This window comes from Myotis nattereri (assembly GCF_964212035.1).
Source record: "Myotis nattereri genome assembly, chromosome: 18".
In the NCBI taxonomy this organism is placed as follows: Eukaryota; Metazoa; Chordata; class Mammalia; order Chiroptera; family Vespertilionidae; genus Myotis; species Myotis nattereri.
Genome location: NC_138093.1, coordinates 29,501,867 through 29,523,106, shown reverse-complemented (window position 1 = coordinate 29,523,106; position 21,240 = coordinate 29,501,867). Strand labels below are relative to the sequence as shown.

At 37.1% G+C, this 21,240-nt stretch overlaps 1 protein-coding gene across 1 annotated transcript in view; it reads right to left on the bottom strand.

Annotated features, from left to right (window-relative positions):
• Positions 1–214: 214 nt before the first annotated feature.
• LPGAT1 (lysophosphatidylglycerol acyltransferase 1) overlaps positions 215–21,240 on the bottom strand; it is a 52,046-nt gene continuing 31,020 nt past the window's right edge. Inside the window, exons 6-8 of the mRNA XM_081113220.1 lie at positions 18,294–18,420; positions 5,345–5,451; positions 215–2,552 (exon numbers count right to left, since the gene is read on the bottom strand). Coding sequence (XP_080969346.1) covers positions 2,401–2,552; positions 5,345–5,451; positions 18,294–18,420 — 386 coding nt within the window. The 3' untranslated portion in view covers positions 215–2,400. The remainder of the gene's footprint in view (positions 2,553–5,344; positions 5,452–18,293; positions 18,421–21,240) is intronic.

Here is a 21,240-nt window from a genome sequence, read left to right as displayed (position 1 = left end):
TACTGATAAGGAAAGCACCAGCAATGCTCTCAAACAGCATGTTTGCTAACAGAAGCGAGGGAACGTGTTGAGAAAGAAACAGGGTTGGGGGGGGGGGATGGGGCAGGTCAAACACACATCTATTTACAACTCACAGATCTATGTTCAAAATTAACCCACACATCTAGAGGCTGCTGAAATGACTGTGCTTGGAAAGCAAAGCATCTTACAGAACAGTCTGTTTAATGTGTACAGTATATTAAACAACATCCTCCTCCTTCGGAGCTGTGATGGCAAAAGACACCACATGTGTGTGTGCGCACGCCTGCATCTCTCTTCTTCCCTGATGGGAGACTGGCCGCTCTGCCTGTGGCTTGCTTTAGCAACGAGGAAAAGGTCGAATAGGTAGGACTGTCTGCCATCCTTGCCAATGAACTTGTCCCCCAGATGGCTGACCAATCTCTCTAATGAATCATCCCAATTCACCTTGTAATCTGATAGCATTTGCTGGGCCTCAAACAGAAGTGCCCCTAAGCTTCCATGTGGCTTCCTATCTGTATCCGTACCTCTAAATTGAGATTAGTTTCACCTACTCACTGTCACTGTAAAGCACACAATGAAACGCTAAAATTTTGTAAAAGTGGCACCTTAGGACAACCATTCCCAAACCACACACGGGAACACTGCCTTCTGCGTCTCACCAGCAGTAGTATCATCAATGAGGTATTTCAGCTCCGGCATCATTCTCTTCACACATGCACACATTAACCTAAGATGAAGCCGCTGTGGGCTTGTATTTGGTGCTGCTTTACCTTTCCCACACAACTGGGAGAAAATTCTTATCTTCTCAGTGTTTTGGTTTTCTGGTTTTTTGTTGTTGTTGTTGTTTTTGGTTTATTTAAAAACAAAAAACATCATGCTTTACCTTTACCTTCCGGCCTTTCTCAGAACTGTCAAATTGTATGATTAGCGACAACAGGGGAATCTACGATGTCATGTCACAGAAAACCACCACTGACTCACCAGAATCTCAGTCTCACAACCCCAAGCCAGCGGGCGTTCCCGCCTTGATGCTGGGGTGCAGGCGGTGACCACGGTGACCGATGCAGGGCCAGCACTTTGTGAGAAGTTTGGTTTTACTGTGAGGTAAACTGCATGAACATAGTGACAAAAGAAAAAAAAAAAGTCTTCTAGAAATAGGCATGACTTTATCCTCTTCAACAGGAAGAGACTGGGAAGCCTCATGTGCTGGTCTCTCTCCTGGTCACACCACCCTGACATGGGCAGCTCCTTGATGAGACAGGGGCTGGGGGTGCCATGTGACAGCCTGTCCCCATTTTAAGCCAGTGTCTGGCTTTAGCTTTTATTTTTCTAACAAATTAGCCTATTTCACCATATATTGATCATTTAAGTATTTTGCATTAATTTGTTTCAACCATCCCCAAATGCAGTTGGTGCTAATACACCAAAATTAAAACAAACAAACAAACAAACAAGAAAACAGCTGGAGCCCCCCCAAGTGTGGTGCCCAGCTCAGGGAGGTGCTGGAGGGCAGGAGCGCAGGTAAAACACGCAGACAAGACAGCCGCGCGAGTCCCACTCACTGACTATGTGTAGACTGGTTTCCAGGCTATACTACTAATCCTCTGCTACAGATGCAGCTGATGAAAGTGCATTTTGTAAAAGAAAATGATCAATCTACGATATGCCTTCTATATAAAAGGAGAAATCAAGTGCCCTCCCCCCAACACACACACACACACACACACACACACACACACACACACACACGGAAAGCACTAGCGCATGTAAACACGGTGTCGGGCCGAGCCTGCCTTTTGAAAGAGCCCATTCCAGGACCGGACGTGTCCAGTGGACACTGATTCCCCCCACAGCATGCCTGACTCCAGACTCACTAAGCTGGTGAGGACTGGAGCATCGCTGCAAAGGACAGGGCAACAGTTCTTCAGAAGGTGCCAACCAGCCCTCCTGGAGGTTCCTAGTGACACAGCAGGAGTGGGCAGTGAGGGCGCTCACAGCACTGCCCTAAGGGACACTACTAGCTAGGAGGATGAGCTCAGCTCTCTGAGCTTGAACTAGGTGATCAAGTATCTGCTGGCAACAGAATTTCTCTGTCTTCTAGGATGATCTTATGATTTCCTCTTCTCCAAATGTGATGTTAGTTTAAATGTGTGGTAGAGTGTATCTTTTTAAAACATGAAAAGTCCTTAAAACATATTAGCAGGTCATTAGATTACTGATCCTCATTTTAGCAGTTTTAAAATATCCCAAAGCGGGATAAATATTAATCCATCCATGGAATTTCCTTTGCTTGTTTTATATTCTGATTTGCACATGTGAAATAACGCACTCATGAAAGTTGGAATTCCTATGGTGACCTTGACAAGTCCAAGTCAGTTCCTAAAACAGGCAATGGTAAAAATACTGGAAGATGTTGTACCACATGTAGCCTGACAAAAATGCAAAAGACTGGATGAGAAAGATCCACATATTGCTGAGGGTCATCTCCCTGGAAACAGCTTCCCTGTGGCCCTGGGCAGGTGGAAAAGCCCCTGAAAAACAAGATGGAAATATCACTTTGTTTTACTGCAGCAGTAGGCCTCCTGGAGTACAAGTTGAGTATTAGTTTTAACTAGAATTTTTTTTTAATTCATCTTCTGTGACTTCCCATTGCTCTTGAAGAGAGATCGCATTTGAAATACAATTTTCAACCTGCCTGAGCCTCTGCCTCTATTCTCTCTGCCTGGGGTGCTCCTCTTCCATCTCAGTGAATGGCTGGGGCATCTGCATTCCTCCAGTATCAGAAAAAATACCGCCTCTCCCTGTCCCCCACGCCTACCCCCCCTCCCGTCACCGTCACCTCCACATTTATTTCCTTCTTGGCACTTTCCGCAATCTGTCCTATCCCCACCTATGTCTTCTTTTCCTACAGACTGTCTCCTGTGGGAGAATAAGCTGCATGAGAGCAGCACCCCGCGGCCTTGTTTCCCACTTTATCCCTAGAGATCTCCACAGTGGCCAGGACACAAGATGTGTGAAGTCGATATAGAATACTTTCCGAAAGAGCATGAACTTACATTCATTCTTCTATTTACAAGTTAAATGTCTTTGCCACAAAAAAGTGGTTGTTCTTTCAAGTATCCAATAGGGGGTGGGGGAAAAAGTAGTTGTAAATCATTGATATTTTCAAAAGGCAATACGGTTTATGCAATATATCTTAATAATAAAAAGAATCATTTAAGTGTTTTGCATTAATTAATTCAATTATTAATTGTTATATAATTAATTAATACACAAAGTTAACAGGTTTCTGGAAAGGAAAGCTAGACCATTTCAGGGCAATATTATCTAAGGTCATCTTGGTAACACTCTTCAACATTTCAAATAGTCTTTGTCCTTGTGGATAATCCCCAGCTAAGCTGGTTCATGAGGGGATTTGCTTCTCACAAGCAATATACAGAGAGCACTTTTAAGTTTTAAGGCAGCGGTTCTCAACCTGTGGGCCGCGACCCCTTTCGCGGTCAAACGAGCCTTTCACAGGGGTCGCCTATCCTGCATATCAGATATTTACATTACGATTCATAACAGTAGCAACATTACAGTCATGAAGTAGCAACGAAAATAATTTTATGGTTGGGTCACAACATGAGGAACTGTATTTAAAGAGCCAGAAGGTTGAGAACCACTGTTTTACGGTCTATTATGCAAATAGCTTTAGACCTTCCATTATTAAAGAGGCTTCCATTATTGTACAATTTAGGGCAAATATCATAAAGCAAGAGACAGATTGAAAAAAAGAGAGAGCTTGTTGGCCTCTTAAGTGCCTCATGCCTTCTTTTTTTTTTTTTTTAAATATATTTTATTGATTTTTTACAGAGAGGAAGGGAGAGAGATAGAGAGTTAGAAACATCGATGAGAGAGAAACATCAATCAGCCACCTCCTGCACATCTCCCACTGGGGATATGCCCGCAACCCAGGTACATGCCCTTGCCCGGAATCGAACCTGGGACCTTTCAGTCCACAGGCTGACGCTCTATCCACTGAGCCAAACCGGTTTCGGCATCATGCCATCTTATACATCTATCCTGTCTTATTTTTAAGTAAAGTGTGAAAGTGAGACCAAGGATTGCACACGTGGAGAGGGGCATCTTATTAGGAATGCTAAAGACATACACAGTGCCCAACTCCTGGCACATTAATAGGCACTACTCCACAGCCCCAGAATCAGAAAGTGAAGATCAGGAAGGAATCCTCTGGAGGGCAAAGTGAAACAGTCCTAAACCCCACACCAAAAGTACTAAAGGTAATCACTGTACCAGCCTTTGCTCAACAGCAGGCCTTGACAGTCTGATTCAGCATGAACTTTAATTCTGTATCAAAAAATGTCTAAGTGGGGAAAAAATAATGCCTTCTGTTCATCGAATATCCCATGGTCATTCTCAAACCTGGAACAACTTTCACTTCATCTCCCCCCCCTCCCCCAGGGTAGCCTCTAGAACAGAGGTGAGGAATGTCCAGCCTGTTTAGAGGCTACCATGTAGGGGCTCGGGAAATCATTTCACCTGGCCCTGCCAAGGCATTTGGGTGAGTTAATTAAATGTTTGACCAAATACAGCAGGCTAATTTTTTAAGTTGATAACTTTGTATGGCCTCCGAATGATGTTATAAATATCCAAATGGCCCTTGGCAGAACAAAAGTTCCCCACCCCTGCTCTAGAAAATAAGCCTACAAATAGCTATTTGTGAAAGCACCTGGGTAGTGCCTGGAGTTCTGCCAACATCAATTTCCTCCTTTCAAAACTTCCTTTCTTCCTTCCTCTCTCCTCCTCCCCTGTTATTCACTGCACTGTAGTTTTCATAAAACATAAAAAATATTAAATATAGAAAAGAGACTGAGGGTAAATAGACTTTTTTCTCCCAAGGAGAAAAGTAAAAGGTTGTATCCATGAAAACTAAATAGTGAACTTTATCCCTATATGTTAAAAAAATAAAGCATACTAAAAGTGTTTACAGATGATGATGGTATTATTTAAACAATCAAATCACAATGCCAAAAATGAAGGTCATTTGCTATTTTATAAAACAGTCCATATAATTGCATATGTATGACCACAAGTTTCTAGATACTGTGTACTCTCTTGAATTAGACCCATTTGTACATGGCTAATGAACAAGCGCCCAGATACATTTAATGTAAGTTTGTCTTTATGAAAATTCTAAGATGAAATTCTTAAGTATAGAATACTCTGATTCCTTTAGGATATCTGAAGAATTAAAAAAAAAAAAATGCTTATCTTGAACTACCAGTAACTTCAGGAAGGTATGTAATAGGATACTGTGTACCTGTTTCATAAAAATGCGATAAGAGTTCCTCTTTTTCAATAAAACGCTGATAAAGCCAATCAGAAAGTTCATCAGTCTCCAGGGGTACATCCTTAATTGGAAAGATCCTAGTTAAGAAAAAAAGAGCAAAAACTACTTTAATTCAGAAGTCAAAATCATTCAGAACTGCAGTTTAGCTCTGGTAACTGAGAAGCTGAAGAAAGGTATGGAATCTTCTTTTGCAAGGGTAGGTTTCTACAGCTTCTCAAGTTATTTTGATTTTTTTTAAAATGTTGATTATATAATTGAGTTCATTTATTCATTCATTCAAACATTCACTAGCCTATTATATGTTAGGCCTAGTGCTCAATGGTAGAAACATATTATTAGATTATCCTCCATCTACAAATAATTACTGAGAAAAAACTGTCCTCCCTTGTTTGTGTGTTAAGTCGGAATGGTGTTTAGAAAAGATGAAATTTTAAAAGGCAACTCCTTTAGGACACTAGAGTAGTCGAATGCTAGGCCACATAATGCAGCTTTGCCATGTTCTTTTACTGGGAATGTCTGAACTAGACAGAATACCCCTAAATTGGTGCCATTTTGCTAATTATGTCAGAGATAGTGGTTTCATGAGCAAAGCCCACTCTTGGCTAGAGCATGATTCTGAAGATGCTGCAACCCTGTCCTGACTCACCACCAAGTAGACTGGGATAATTACTGATACATGTCCCCTGGAGGTGAGAACTGAGAGCCACAGCGTGAGGAAGTGCTATGTATTTGCTGACCTTGGGAAAGAGTTTCTTTTCTTGTTTGTTTTCCAAATTTGGGGGGGGAGGGGGCTTGAATTTTTTTCCTTTATCAAAGCTATTAAGATACAGTTAAAAAAATCTACAAAATGAATGTTTGTATGAAAAAACAGCAGACCCTGTCCCTCTGCCCTTCGTTTCTCCCTTCCAAGAAGAATCAAATTTTACCTCTTTTGGTCAATTATCTTGATATTTATCACCACATTTCATCTTTAGTTTTGGGGCTTATCTACTGACTCACTATGGAAGTTGAGGATTAAGCTCCTTCTTCTTCCTACTCCCATTACACATGCACATCCTTCTCATCTTCCTAATGCAGTTTGTACAGTAATTTTAATTAGCACAATATTAGGCATTGGCATTTTTATAATCATGTAAATATATACAAAGTTAGGCCATGTAGTAAATCATGGCTATTTTTTTCTCTCCTGATCTATTTTTGTTCTCCCTGAATTGAGCAGTTACAGTTTTGTAAGTACACATAACTGATTCAGCCAGAAGCTCTTGGCCAACTGTCTAGAATCAATTCTCTAGATCAAGTCTGCAAACTTTTTCTTAAAGGGTCAGATAAAAAATACAGGGTGTCCCTCAAAAATGTACACACACTTTAACAGCTGATAGCTCAATTTTGAAAATGAAATGTATTTTAATAAATACTGACTTTATAATTATTCAAGGTGTGTGCATACATTTTGGGGGGACACCCTATTATTTACACTTTGCAGACCATGTGGTCTCTGTTGCAACACTTCAACTCTGCTTGCAGTGCGAAATCAGCCTTAGATAATGTGTAAATAAAAGGGTGCCGTTGTGCTCAAATAAAATTTTACTTAAAAAAACAGGCAGAGCCAGATTGGCCTGCGGTCTAGAGGTTCTCCCAAGGCATACACGTGCATCAAACATCCTTTCAATTTCACCTCCCTGAAGGTTTTTACCCAGACTCTGGATTGGCTGCCTGTAGTTTTCATCTTGCGAAGGCCCTTCACTGTTGTTCTGGTGGATGTGGCGGTCCTCTGCACTCCTAAAATGGAGTTAACGTTTCTGACACCGATGTCTTCCTCTGCCTGTATTTCCTTCACATTTTTAGGGAGCACATTCTCCAGCAGTTTCTTGACAAAGGGAACTTAAAGCCTTGCATTTCTGCTAATGTCTTCTTTCTGTCCACACACCTTGTTGGTAATTGAACTAGATATAGGACTCAGGGTTGGAGTTCATTTTCTTCCATCTCTTGTCTTTCGTCCTCTTGGGAGATTTCTTATTTAATATCTAAACTTCTTATTGGGTTTTTACTCATTTTATCATATTTTTAATTACTAAGAGTTCTTTGAGTATTCCTCTTTATAGTATACTATTATTGTTTTATTGTTGCAATATCATATCTCTATGAGAATCTTAACTCTATGAGAATTACTATCGTAACTTGTACTATGGTATAATATGCACAAAAGTAGAGAAAAAGGTTAATGAACTCTTGTGTACTATGTGGATTTTTGGAAGCTGTTCTTTCCCTGAGTCTAAACCCCACCCAAATCTCTGGAAGACCCCTGAAATATGTACATGTGAGGTAAAGTCCAAGCAGAATAAAACCTCACAAATTTTAGTTCCAGCAGAGGGAAGGTGTCCAGAGTTACAGAGAAAATTTAACTACTCAGGAAATTTAGTCATTTGTTTTATTTTCTTCAGACTAAATGTCCTTAAATATTTATATTTTTAGAAAAATCTGAGAAATGTTTTAAAATTAAAAAATCAGATTTATTTTTTTAAGTAAATGGAATTACAAATTACTTTTTACTTTTAAGTTTTGCAATATAAGTAACACTTTTTAAACTATTCACCTCTACCACACTGAGTACCAGCATTTGGAGAATTATTTGTATTAATTTTTTGACCTATAAAATATATTCTATTTCTGTAAATGTAAAATCAGGCCTTCTCAACCTAAGGATAATTTATAAAGAGCCACAGGGCTAAAGAATGAATATCTTGAAACAGTATTTTTTTAAAAAAATATATTTTATTGATTTTTTTACAGAGAGGAAGGGAGAGGGATAGAGAGCTAGAAACATCGATAAGAGAGAAACATTGATCAGCTGCCTCCTGCACACCCCCTACTGGGGATGTGCCCGCAACCCAGGTACATGCCCTTGACCGGAATCGAACCTGGGACCCTTCAGTCCACAGGCTGACACTCTATCCACTGAGCCAAACCGGTCAGGACTTGAAACAGTATTTAAAACATCTTTATAAGTAGAAAAATGACATGAAAAGTAAGGCTGAATTAAACAGAGGAAGTCTGGGTTTACCAAAGTGAACTCTCTTGAAAGAACATGGTGAGGTTGGTGAAGTATCTATCACTTTAAATGGGGGAGAGTGTGGGAGTAGGGCTATGTTTTAAAAAAAATCCTACCCTACCATCTGCCTAGAATAGCTTGGACATTCTCTTACCTTAGGAAATAATAGGAGGGCAGACGAAATGCTTCCTCCAAAGCCATCTACTGATTGTTTGGGCACCATGGGATTACAATATTAAAAGGATTAATCATCCCCTAATAGGACAAAGTATCAAATGCACTGAATACCAGTCCTCTTAGAATTAAATAAACAAATAAGTAAAAAAACAGAAATAAATCTTTACAATACCAATAGCTAGCCAAATGAGAAACTAGCTCCTAAATTTCAAGAAATAAAAATTCTCATTATCTGTAATCCAGAATGAACTCTTAAATACATAGTAGTCTACCAATATCCATAGAATCAGATTTCAGAACACTAGTAAATTACACTTCCACAAAAAGATAGGAAATAATGCTTAGCAGCTGGCACCTCTATAAATTCGAGTAAGAACATTTCATGCCACAGGCTCCAAAATGTGAGCTAACAAACAACATGGTTTAAACCCCTCAATTCAATTCTGCCAACTGCATGTAAGGAGCTAAAAAGCACTGAAGGTTTTAAGGTAAAGTGTTCCTACTTTCAAAAGCATAATAATCTAGCAGCAGGATATGAAAAGTAAACAAATAACATACAACTGGAATATGGTAAGTGTAGTATAAGAAGTTGGAAGAATTTCTGTGTAAGCTTAAATGAAGGTGTGTGTGTGTCTGTTTCTTCTATCAGGCCCTGCTGTACTCCTCTTTGCATACCCCATGTGTAATCGAGACACGTGAAAAACACATCACTTGAAATGGCCTAAGAGTTAATAGAACTTAACACTAAAAATTTTTTTTAACCCAGTAACAATATGCATGTAGTTTTCAAAAGTCATAGTACCATAAGGTTCAAAATGAAAAATAGTAGCCCTGTTTTCCCTCCTCTGATACCCGTCTCCCAGAAACCCTTTTTTTTTGCTATCACCTCCATATTGCTTACACAGAAACATGCCAATTCCACTATTCTGGATCATCCCATTTAAAATGGACTCGTTGACTTCTTCCTGAGGAAGACAAGGATGAGGCTGTTTCACTCCTTTGTCCTCTTCTCCTCGCCCCCCTCCTCCTCTTCCTTCTTGGTGCCAACTCTGTCCTTTGCAATTATGCTTACTCGTGTGTGTTCTATTTCTTTTCTTATGTGTCTTCCATCGGGCCCTGCTATACTCATCTTTGCATACCCAATGTGTAAATCAGTGTCTGTTCCTTCGTGGGAACTCGAGTTTGATGAACTGAATTGAAAGTAATCTGCCAGCGTAAACCTTTATGAGATGCCATCTGTAGTCAGACATCAAAACCATGGGCACTGTTAACTGACACCACCAGGGTTAGTGTGACAAGAATAACTCAGAAACGCAGAAACTACTTGCCAACAAATAGGTTTGCAGACAAGAACAGATACTGTCCAATTTAACATGCGAGAATTTCTCCCAGTATTCAATTCCCAGAAATTTTGCTTTGAGCCACTGTCCTGAAATAAGCTGTTCAGGCCTCTTCCTCAACATACTAACATATAATATTTATAGCTACACCCTGGATTCATAGAAAGGTTTTTTAAAAATCTCCAACTCATCCCAGCCAGTTTGGCTCAGTGGATAGAGCATCAGCCTGCAGACAGACCACATGTTAGGACACAAAGCAACTGGAACATTTTCTAGGAGAGACCATGGAAAAACTGGACTAGATCACCAACTTACACCATATACAAGAATAAACTCAAAACGGATAAAAGACTTAAATGTAAATCGAAAAAAACCCCACAAAAATCCTAGAAGGAAACATAGGCAGTAAAATCTCAGTCATCTCTCGGAGCAATATTTCTGCCAATATGTCTTCTAGGGTGAGGGAAACAAAGGAAAAAATAAACAAATGGGACTACATCAAACTAAAAAGCTACTGCACAGCAAATGAAACCATCAACAAAATGAAAAGGGAACCCACTGTATGGGAGAACATATTCTTGCCAATGATACATTTGATAAGAGGTTAATCTCCAAAACAAATAAAGGATTTGCACAACTCAACACCAGGAAGACAAACAATCCAGTTTTAAAAATGGGCAAAGAACCTGAATAGTCACGTTTCCAAAGAGGACATACAGATGGTCAATAGACATATGGAAAAATGTTCAATGTCACTAATCATCAAAGAGATGCAAATTAAAACCACAATGAGATACTACCTCATACCTGCCATAATGGCTACCACCAATGAAAGAATGTGAACAGATTTAGCAAAAGAACATATATGCATAACCCTGGACGCAGACTACAGTATGGTGATAGCCAGAGGGAAGGGAGAGTGGGGCTGGGTGAAGGAGGCAAAGAAGAAAAAATGGGGACATCTGTAATAGTGTCAACAATAAAAATAAACTAAAAAAACATATTAAAAAAAGTTTTACTTTCTTAAAGGGAAGTGAAAAAAAAATCTGCTGGTGCAGAAAAGCAAAAAGAACTTGTGGGTGGTGAACATTAATAAAAACAGCCAAGCAGAACTAAAAATTTGATGATTACATTTAATGTGTAATTGCATTTTCCAAATGGAAGTTCTAAACAGTAACAAATGACTAAAATGTCCAGCCTTTTCCAGAAAAAAAAGAAAGAAAGAAAGAAAAAAAAAGCTAGAACACAGAGGCAAAGAAATAGAAAACAAAAGAGTTAAGAAAAGCAGACAGGCCCAACCGGAGTGGTTCAGTTTGTTGCAGGTTGCCCCATGAACTGAAAGTTCACCCGTTCCACTACCAGTCAGGGCATATGCCCGGTTGCAGGCTCAATCCCCAGCAGGGGGCACAAAGGAGGCAGCTGATCAATGTTTCTCTCTCACGTAGGTGTTTCTTTCCCTTTCCCTTTCTTTTTCTACAAAATCAATAAAAACATTTTTTTAAAGAAAAAAGAAAAGCAGACAGGAAAAGGCACATTTTAAACAGCAGGAGTAGGGGTGAAATGAGCAATAATTATAAGCAATGACAGAAAAAGCCTCAGCATAAAAAAAAACTAAGGATATAAACAAACAAAAAAACAACAACACAGAAACAGACTCATTGATATAGAGAACAAATTTATCTTTCCCAGAGAGAAAGAGGGTCGGGGGATGAATGACAGATAAAGGGGAATAAGAGGTATAACTTCCAGTTACGAAACAAATAAGTCAAGGGGATATAAGTGCAGCCTAGGAAAAATAGTCAATAATATTGTAATAACTCTGTATGGTAATAAGTGGTTACTAGACTTATTGTGGTGATCACATTGTAAGGTATATAAATGTCAAACCACTACGTTGTATATCTGAAACTAATGCAATATTGTATGTATACTTTAATAAAAATAAATTATGGATAAAACACTAGCATATGAACATCTCTTAGACTATATCATTTAAGTATTTCAATATCCTTGATTTAAAGGGGTAAGGTCTACTTAGTGTCTATTAAGGGATATGCATTTTAAATGTGAACCTATTAAATTCTTATAAATATCTGATGAAAATGCTTTTGTTGTAATGATTCAAATGATTATTCAAGCAAAATTCTAAATTCTGTGGGCAATTTCTTTTTTCAGTTAATTTTTAAAACTGAAGAAGACATATCATTAAAAAAATCTAAATAATACAATGAAAAATAAGATCCCTTCCCCAGAGGCATTCACAGTCAACAGCTGAATACCAACCATATGGCAAGTCACTGTTTGGCCTTTTGGAAGGGGGCAGGAGACAAGGAGCAATTACTTTTTGGACTTTGGCTTGTTTGGAGTGCTACAAGCAAATATCCAATTAAATGATAACAAATGTTGTATTATACTAATTTTAAGATCCCTCCTCATTTCAAAGGTGTTCAAATGTAAAAAATATGTTTCTTAATACGATCTCTCATTTACTGTGTTTTTCAGAACTTAATTCTGGCATCTAAGAAATGACACTACCTCTATGGGATATACTTTGAATATCACCATTTAACTACCAATTATCTCTATATATCTACATCTATATATATAAAAGCCTAAGCAACTGTTATGGCCGAATGACCGGAACGACAGATCAACAGCTGCCCCCTAGTGGTCAGTGCGCTCCCACAGCCAACCTCCTGCGGCCCCTCCCCTCAGCTGGCCGATCCCCCAAATAGGCCTCAATCGCTTCCAGGTCGAGGGACCCCACCCATGCACGAATTCATGCACTGGGCCTCTAGTAAGAAATATAATTAGGAAATCATCCTGAATTCACTGTCATGCATTGCAGTTTTCCAAGAGAAGAGTCTCTGAGGAGGAGGAAACGCTCATACAAAGACCCTGAGGCAAGAACATAATTGGCATGTTCAAGGACAGCAAGAAGGCCAGCATAGCCAAAGGGGGAGTGAGTAAGAAGTAGTCGGAGATAAGGTCAGAGGGAAGGTGTAGGTTAAGCAGGGCCTTAGACACCACTGTAAGGCTCCTGGCTTTTAAGATGGGCAAAGACATTATGGAATTCTGAACCTGAGGCTGACATGATCTTAGATTTTCAAAAACCACTCTGGAAATAGACACTAAGAGGGCCAAGGGTAAAATCAGGGTGACCAATTAGGAGATTATATAGTGATCTAAGAGCTGGGTAGAGGGGATGGTGGCCAGGACCAAGGTGTAAAGAAAGTAGTCAGATCCAGGATACGTATTTGCATATAGAACCAAAAAGACTTCCAGACTGAGTGAGATATAAGAGAAAGAGAGGAGACAAGTATAACACCAAGGTTTTTTACCTGAATAACGGGAAGGATGGAAGTTGCTATCAATAATTAGACTGGGAAAGCTATGTGGAGCACATATTTTTAGGACAGTTTCGCTTGAGAGATGAGTATAGACACCCCACTAAAGATGCCAAGCACTCAGATATAAAATTCTGTTTAGTATATTCCTTTGAAGAATGTACATTTTATTTAGCCATTCCTCTACTGGTGGATATTCAAGTTGCTTCCAATTTTTTACTCTTACTAAAAATGATGTTTGAATATCTTTGTCTTTCTCTGGAATATGTATATAGTCCCAAGTAGAACTGTTATGTCATAGAGTTAGAACTTATAATACTGCCAAATTGTTCTTCAAATTGGCTGCACCAATTTGTTTCATTTTCTCTACCTCACCAAAACTTAATATAAATAATTATTGATCTATAGAAACTCTTTACATGTATACTCAATGTGAATCCTTGCTATGTGCATTTCAAACACCTTAAATTCGTTTGTGATGTCTTTTGTTTTTGATGCAAATTTGTATTTAATTTTAATTTTGATGCAGTCAAATTTGTATTTTTCCTTCATGATTTATGACTTAGGACTTTTGTGTCTTATAAGGAAGGTCTACCTACTATGAGAGCACTAAGCGCTGCCTGAATTTTCTTTCAATACTTTAGGGTTCCATCATTGATATTGAGGTAAAAATCTATCTGGTATTTACCTGGGGATATAATAAAGGGTGAAATTTCAATTCTATGCTCCCTCATATGTAGAATCAATGGTCCCAAACCATTTCATTTATTGACTACTTCATTCTTTTTCCACTGAAATGTGATGCCTACTCAATCATACACAAGTTCCCAAATAAATCTTGATTTTCTAATTTTTCTATTGCTCTGGTCCTGCCCTTATAGTACACTGTTCTAATTACGCTAAGTCTTGATATCTGGTAGGAAGAATGCCTCTGTTTCTTTTCATTCATCTTCAAAACTACTTTAGCTATTCATTTATCATTACTCTCTCAAATAAATTTTAAAACCACTTTGTCAAGTTTCCAGAAAAATCCTCCTGGATTCTGATTCTACATCCTCCTGGATATAATGTAATTGGAATTATGTTAAATTTATAGATTAATTTGGATAATTGACATCTTTATAATTTTGAGTCTTCCTCTTTATGAACAAACACAGCATCTCTTCCCACTTATATTCAAGGCCTTTTATATTCTTCAACAAATTTTTTTATTTTTGTTCATAAAAGTCTTATACATTTCTTGTTACATTTTATTAGTAGATACTTTATAGTCTTCTTGCTTCTGAGAGTGGTATTTTTTTAACTTACATTTTCTGTTTTATTGTCAGGACAAAGGGATACCATTGATTGTTCTGTAATGGTTTTTTGTCAAGATTACTGAACCTGATAAACAGATGTTGAACTCAGTTTCTTGGGTTTTTATGTAGACTACTGTGGTGGTTAATTTTGTGTGTCAACTTGACTAGGCTAAGGGATGCCCAAATAGCTGGTAAAACATTATTTCTGGGTGTGTCTGTGAGGGTGTATCTGGAAGATAAGCATTTGAATCAGTAGACTGAGTAAAAATGATTCCCCTCACCTACGCAGGTGGGCATCATCCCATCCATTGAGGGTCTGAATAGAACAAAAAGGTGGAATAAGGGTGAGCCCACTCTCTCTGTTTAAGCTACGACATCCACCTTATGCCCCAAGGACACTGGTGTTCCTGGTTCTTGGGCTTTTAGACTCAGATAGACTTACACCATCACCTTTTCTTCCCCGACCCCTTCTCAGACCTTGGAACTCAAACTAAATTATACCACGGGCTTTCCTGGTTGTCCAGCTTGCAGGCAGCAGATCATGGGATTTCTCAGCCTGCTGTTATTTCTCTAGTAGCATTTTAAAAGTTTAATCCTTCAATACCTTCCCAAATCTAAAATATCATTTCAACATGTCTAAAATATCATTTCAACAAATCTAAAATATCATTTCAACAAAAATTATTAATGAAATATTTTGCATTCCTATTTCTTACTAGTTTCTGAAATCCAATGTGTATTTTATACTTACAGGACATCATATCAGACTAGCCACATTTTAGGTGCTCAATAGTCACATGTGGCTAGTGGCTGTTACCACTGGACAGTGCATGTCTAGACAGCATGAACTTTAGCATTCATATATTCAATAAGTGCTGTGTTTGTACTATATCCCAGCATTAGTTTAATATATAATTGTTAGCAAGACAGGCAAAGAATCTGCTCTCGTGGAGGTTACATTCTAAACAGGGAAGACAGACACCAATCAGTAAACCATTTAGATTCCCAATAGTAGGGGTGGGTAAGAGATCAACCAAAGGACTTGTATACATGCATATAAGCATAACCAATGGACATAAGACACTGGGGGGTAGGGGAGGCCAGGGGCTTGTCAAGGGCGGGGGGAAAAAAAAAAGGAGACATATGTAACACTTTTTGTAATACTTTAAGCAATAAAAAAAAAAAGAACATTGGTAACACACACACACACACACACAAATAGATTCCCAATAGTGATTAATTAAACTTTTCAAAGAAGACTGTACCTTAACCCTAATCTTATATTTCATAGCAGTGCATTTAAAAAAAAAAAAAGAAATAGGAAGGGAGAGGGATAGAGAGATAGAACATTGATGTCAGAGAAATACTCATCAGCTGCCTCCTGCACACCCTCTACTGGAGGTTGAGCCTGCAACTTAGGCATGTAGCCTGACAGGGAATTGAACTGGTGACCTCTTGGTACATGGGTCAACACTCAACCACTGAACCACACCAGCCATAAGAATGTTCATTGCAATATTACTTATTATAATAGCAAAAAGACAGAGAAAATATGTATCCAACAATGACAGAATGAATAGGTAAGGTTTGACAATCATATAATGGGAATAGAATAGTTAAATAGTGTTTACAGTTCAAATGAATGAAAGGGAGCCATAAACGTAAAAATAAAAAGACCTAGTAAACAACAGAGTGGAAAAATACATGTTGCAAGATGACATACCCATGTATGGTTATATACATTTTTAAAAACATACAAAACAATATTATATATTATAAACATATCTGTATAATAAAAGTGTAAGAACAGAAAGAATACCCACCAAATTTATGATGGTAGTGGCTTCAAGGGTAGGAGGGAAGGGGTATGGAACTGGGAAGGGAAACAATGGGAACTTTACTAGAAATGCTTTATTTCTTTTATTAATAAATAAAGTCCTGAGGCAAATATATCAAAATGTTAACATTTGCCCACTCTTGCTAATGAGCATAGTTTCTTAAAAAACATTAAATATTCCTTTTCTGAATTAATTTCCCCTCAAAACTGAAAATAAATTCTTGCCCAAAGTCTCTAATTGAATGCCTTTTCCAAAGTAACCAAAGTCCCAATCAAATCAGACACGAAAGCCACACACCTGCTTCTGGTAATCTAGCTATGCCACTACACTCACGGTTACATCTTTTTTCAAGATTCTGACAATGAAATTGTAAGCTCCTTCTGCACAAGACAATCAGCTTATCTAAGTCACTATTCTGACTTGAAGTGAAGCAGACATTTATTTGAAGGACAGGGCTTACTTTTGCTTTTATCCCTGTAAACACCTTGCCCCTGTGATTAAAATCTAATCATGTTCAATTTTCCTATTAACTCCTTAACAGCAGCACACCGCACCCATTACTTCTTTAATAGGGAGAAGCTGCTTTCCAGTGTGACAGGAATACAAAGGGGAGAGGGTGAGGAAAGTTGTTCCCTTCAAATGTTCCCCAGAGTTAAACCTTTAGTTCCTCTTATTTTAAAACAAGCTTTACTCCTGAAAAAGATCAATAATGTACTTGTAAGCAAACTAATCACAAATATTTCCCTAGTTAAACAATACATAATATTGGGAAGTCAAAAAAAAATAAAGTCAGGAATAAGAAAATACATTTTTTTCTCTTGAAGTAGTAAGTGGCTTACATCCAATCTATGGGGAAGGTTCATTTACTAATAGTGGATTTAGCAATAATCCATACACATAACTTTATATATCTTAGTAATAGTACATTATATTTGTAAGGTGCTTTGTAGTTCTATAACACTTTTTTAATCAGTATATCATTTGGTGCTCAAACAATGTACTCACTGAAACTCAGGGAACCTCTGGCCATCAAGGTCCTAGGATGGGCTGCCTGCTTTATTTAATTAAAAAAAAAAAAAGTTAGCCTGGCTGGTGTGCCTTAGTGGTTGAGTGTCCACCCATGAACCAAGAGGTCACGGTTCAGTTCCTGGTTGGGACATGTGCCGGGGTTGCAGGCTCAGTCCCCAGTGGGGGTGTGCAGGAGGCAGCCAATCGAAGTTTCTATCTCTCTATCCTTCTCCCTTCTTCCCTCTAAAATCAATAATATATACATATATATTTTAAAAATCAGCTGAGTTTAAGAAGAAAACAAATACTTGTTCTACATCATGTGAAGCAAAATTGGCTTTTGCACCATATGGCTTAATAATAATATTCAAGATAAATTATGCTTAACTGCAGAAAAAAATACACTTATGAATAGTTTTTAAAATTGCCTATAGGTGAAGATTAGGAAGCCCACATTAAGCAAAACTAGTATTTTTCAGTGAAATTTATAGTTTCCAGATCACCTTTTTCTATCTCTCTGGGCACCCATTTCCCACTTGAGGCAATCAATGCTGTTTTGTTTTTCCTACCAACCTCCCTAGATTTAAAGAGAAAGAGATCTAACCCCAGTTATTTATATCATTCACATTTGTGTATATATGATTTCTAATGTTACATTTTAAAATCTCTTATTGTAATCGAAAACATCTCATCCTTGTTTAAAATTTTAAAAATATAACCAAACAACTAGAAACTGAACAAAAAGCCAATCTTTCTGAGAACAGAAAAAAAAATCGATTAAAAATTTAATATTGAAACATCGCACTGTCTGAGATAGTGCTTTATGTTGGATATATGTTCAGTACTAATATAGAATCCTTACCTGTAATGTACATGTGTGACTGTCGGTTTCCTATATCCAAGGATCCAGGTTTGAATATCTATGGGTTCAGCTTTGGGATAAGCTATAGTTGTATCTATTATCCACTGGAGACCTTTTGATCTGCTGTCTGAGAACAAAGAAAAAGCAACTTAAAATTGGATCAATTTTTATATTATTTACAACAAACAACAGTATAGGTTACTTGAGGAGTATAAAGCATATTGATATAACTTTTGCTTTAAGAAAACAGGATGAATTTTGGTATTACTGTTCTATATGATGCATTTAGAATGAAGAATTTCCTATTATATTATAAAAAAGATAGATTTCAAACAAATTAACAAATCACAGCACTATTATGTATTGGACATGTATCATTCAAGTAGTCAATACTATTATGCACTACCAATGTCTAATTTTTTATATCTTATCACTCATAAAAAACTGGACTATGAAAAGGTCAGAAACTAAAGTATCACATCACAAAAATGGCCTCAAAAACATTCACTAAATATAACACAATATAGTATGAACACCAAGGTTTGTGACACCAGAGAAACATTAATAAATATTGGAATAAGTCAATAAAAGTAAACATTTTATTGACACACATGATCGCCAGTTGCTTTTCTTGTCTGAAACAAAACCAAAAAACTCCTTCCACTGTAGCAAGAGTTACATACAACTAAAGCAATAAACTTGTTTGCCCTGGTCGGTATAACAGGTAACTACTGTTGTGAGAGGGAATGGAAGTGCTGTTTTTATTGCCAGCATGGAATACAATTTGAGCAAGAATTAGAGGGGAATCTTCACAGAGAATGCTGATAGCCAGATGTTAACTTTTATGGTCTATCTTTTATCTGAGGTATGTGAGATCCCTAAAAAGGAAAACTTATTTTCAAACCTAAGTCCATTGATTCCAATTGTACATTAGGAATCAATGATATTTTACTTTTGTATGTCAAATAATTATAAACTGGCCTTAAATTTTTTTAGACAACATCCTGAGGGGGGGGGGGGTAATGCTTATAAAAAATTAAAAAATGTTTTTAATAACATAGTGCTACAGGAACAGAGTTTATGTAACAAAACACATTTTGACAAGCTACCCATGACATGCATGTTGAAATATTGAGGGGTATACTAATGTCTGCAACTTATTTTGAGATGCATTAAAAAACAAACAAACAAGACTGACTAATGGATAGATACAAAAATGGACAGAGAGATGATAAAGCAAATTATAGTAAAACGTTAATTACAGAATCTAGTTGGTCAGCTCATAGATATTAACTATAAAAATGTTTTAACTTTTACATATGTTTGAAAAAAATTATAATAAAACCACGGGGGGGGGGAATCACAAGAATTGTTTTTTAATATCTATTAAATGATACAATACTAGTAAACAAAGAAAACCTAATCATTTAAAGTTAATCAGACACAACTTAACTTTGAAATGTGTATAGATTAAATATTAAAACAGACACAAAGACATGTGTGTTTGTATGAAATAAATCCCTAAATAACTAATATGGATCGTCAATAAAATAAAATATATAATACCATAACACAGAGAGAAAAATGGTAAAATACAAGTAAACTAGATTTTGAGTACACAATTTTCTAGAATATCTTATTTTTCCTAAACAGAATAAAAATTTTAATTAAGGTAAGAGAATAAACTACTTCGCTTTGGTTATAAGCAAAAGTTGTCTCATTCCCAAGGGAAAAAAAAACATTTTTCTTCATCATTGGTAATCTGTGTGAAAATTGTCCCTACATTTGAGATCTACAACATCACAGGGGACTGACTGGATATAAGGATTTAAAAACAGCAGTCCTAGTGAGTGCAACAAATCCTACTTGGAAGTCCTTTGCCTTCAAGTTTTGTCTTGGCTGACATTGCCACAGTGGCTCTCTAGCAGCAAAGCTATTCTGAACCTTCCTTTTCTATTAAAAGACTTTTTCAAGTTGTCTTCTTAATAGATGATGAAAGATTAAGAGAGCTGTCTGCCAAGCAGTTGCTTAGAAAAAAACAACACAACAAATAAAAGGAAAACTCAGTGTAATCTCACATTATTTCTATGTCTGGTCCTTATTGTCATTTAAAAATACATATTTCTGAGGGCCTATCATTCCTATTTTTACTTTGTCTAAAGAATATTTTAAAAAATAGCAAAATGCTACTAAGGAAATAGGCCTACTGAGTTTCTTTCAGCTTCTATCACCAAACTGTCACAGTGTCTTAAAATTGCTCATGACAGTCTTCATCTTGTTGGCACAAACTGTCTGCAAATCTTCACAATTCACCAGGCTTGTCTAAGATTTGCAGTTGTATCTTTGAGTGTGATTTACTTTTTCTTGGCCATAAAAGTAATATATACTCATTATTTTTTAAAATATACAGAAGAAAGTAAGAAATGAGAAACAAAATCATAATGTTACAACTCAGAGAAGCAATCCCAGTTAACATTTTGATATCTTTCACTCATTTTCTACTGCCTTATTGTTTCTGTCTTTGGGCTCAGATGGTCTGCACCAGAGTTGTATGTTCCTCCCAGTCCATTAACATTAGAGAGTATAAGTATCTTTCCAAGCCAAGAAAACACCAACATCATTTGTAAAGGCTGTGTTGTATTCTGTTGTATGGCTACTTTATAATTACCTATCCTGTTTCCCCTCTGGCTATTTCCAATTTTTTTGCTGTTATAAATAATGCTGTAATAAGCTTTGCCAGTATTTCAGGCTATTTCTTTTTTCTTTTCTTTTAACTTATCTTTATTGTTGAAAGTAAAGATTATTTCCTTTTAATAAGAATTTTTTGCAGTGAGTAACTGAGTCATTTATCAACATTTTAAGGTTCTTAAATAATGCCAAACTACATTAAATTCATTCTCTGTATTAAAGACAAACAAAAAAGCTTTCTAAATTTATAAGTGAAAAA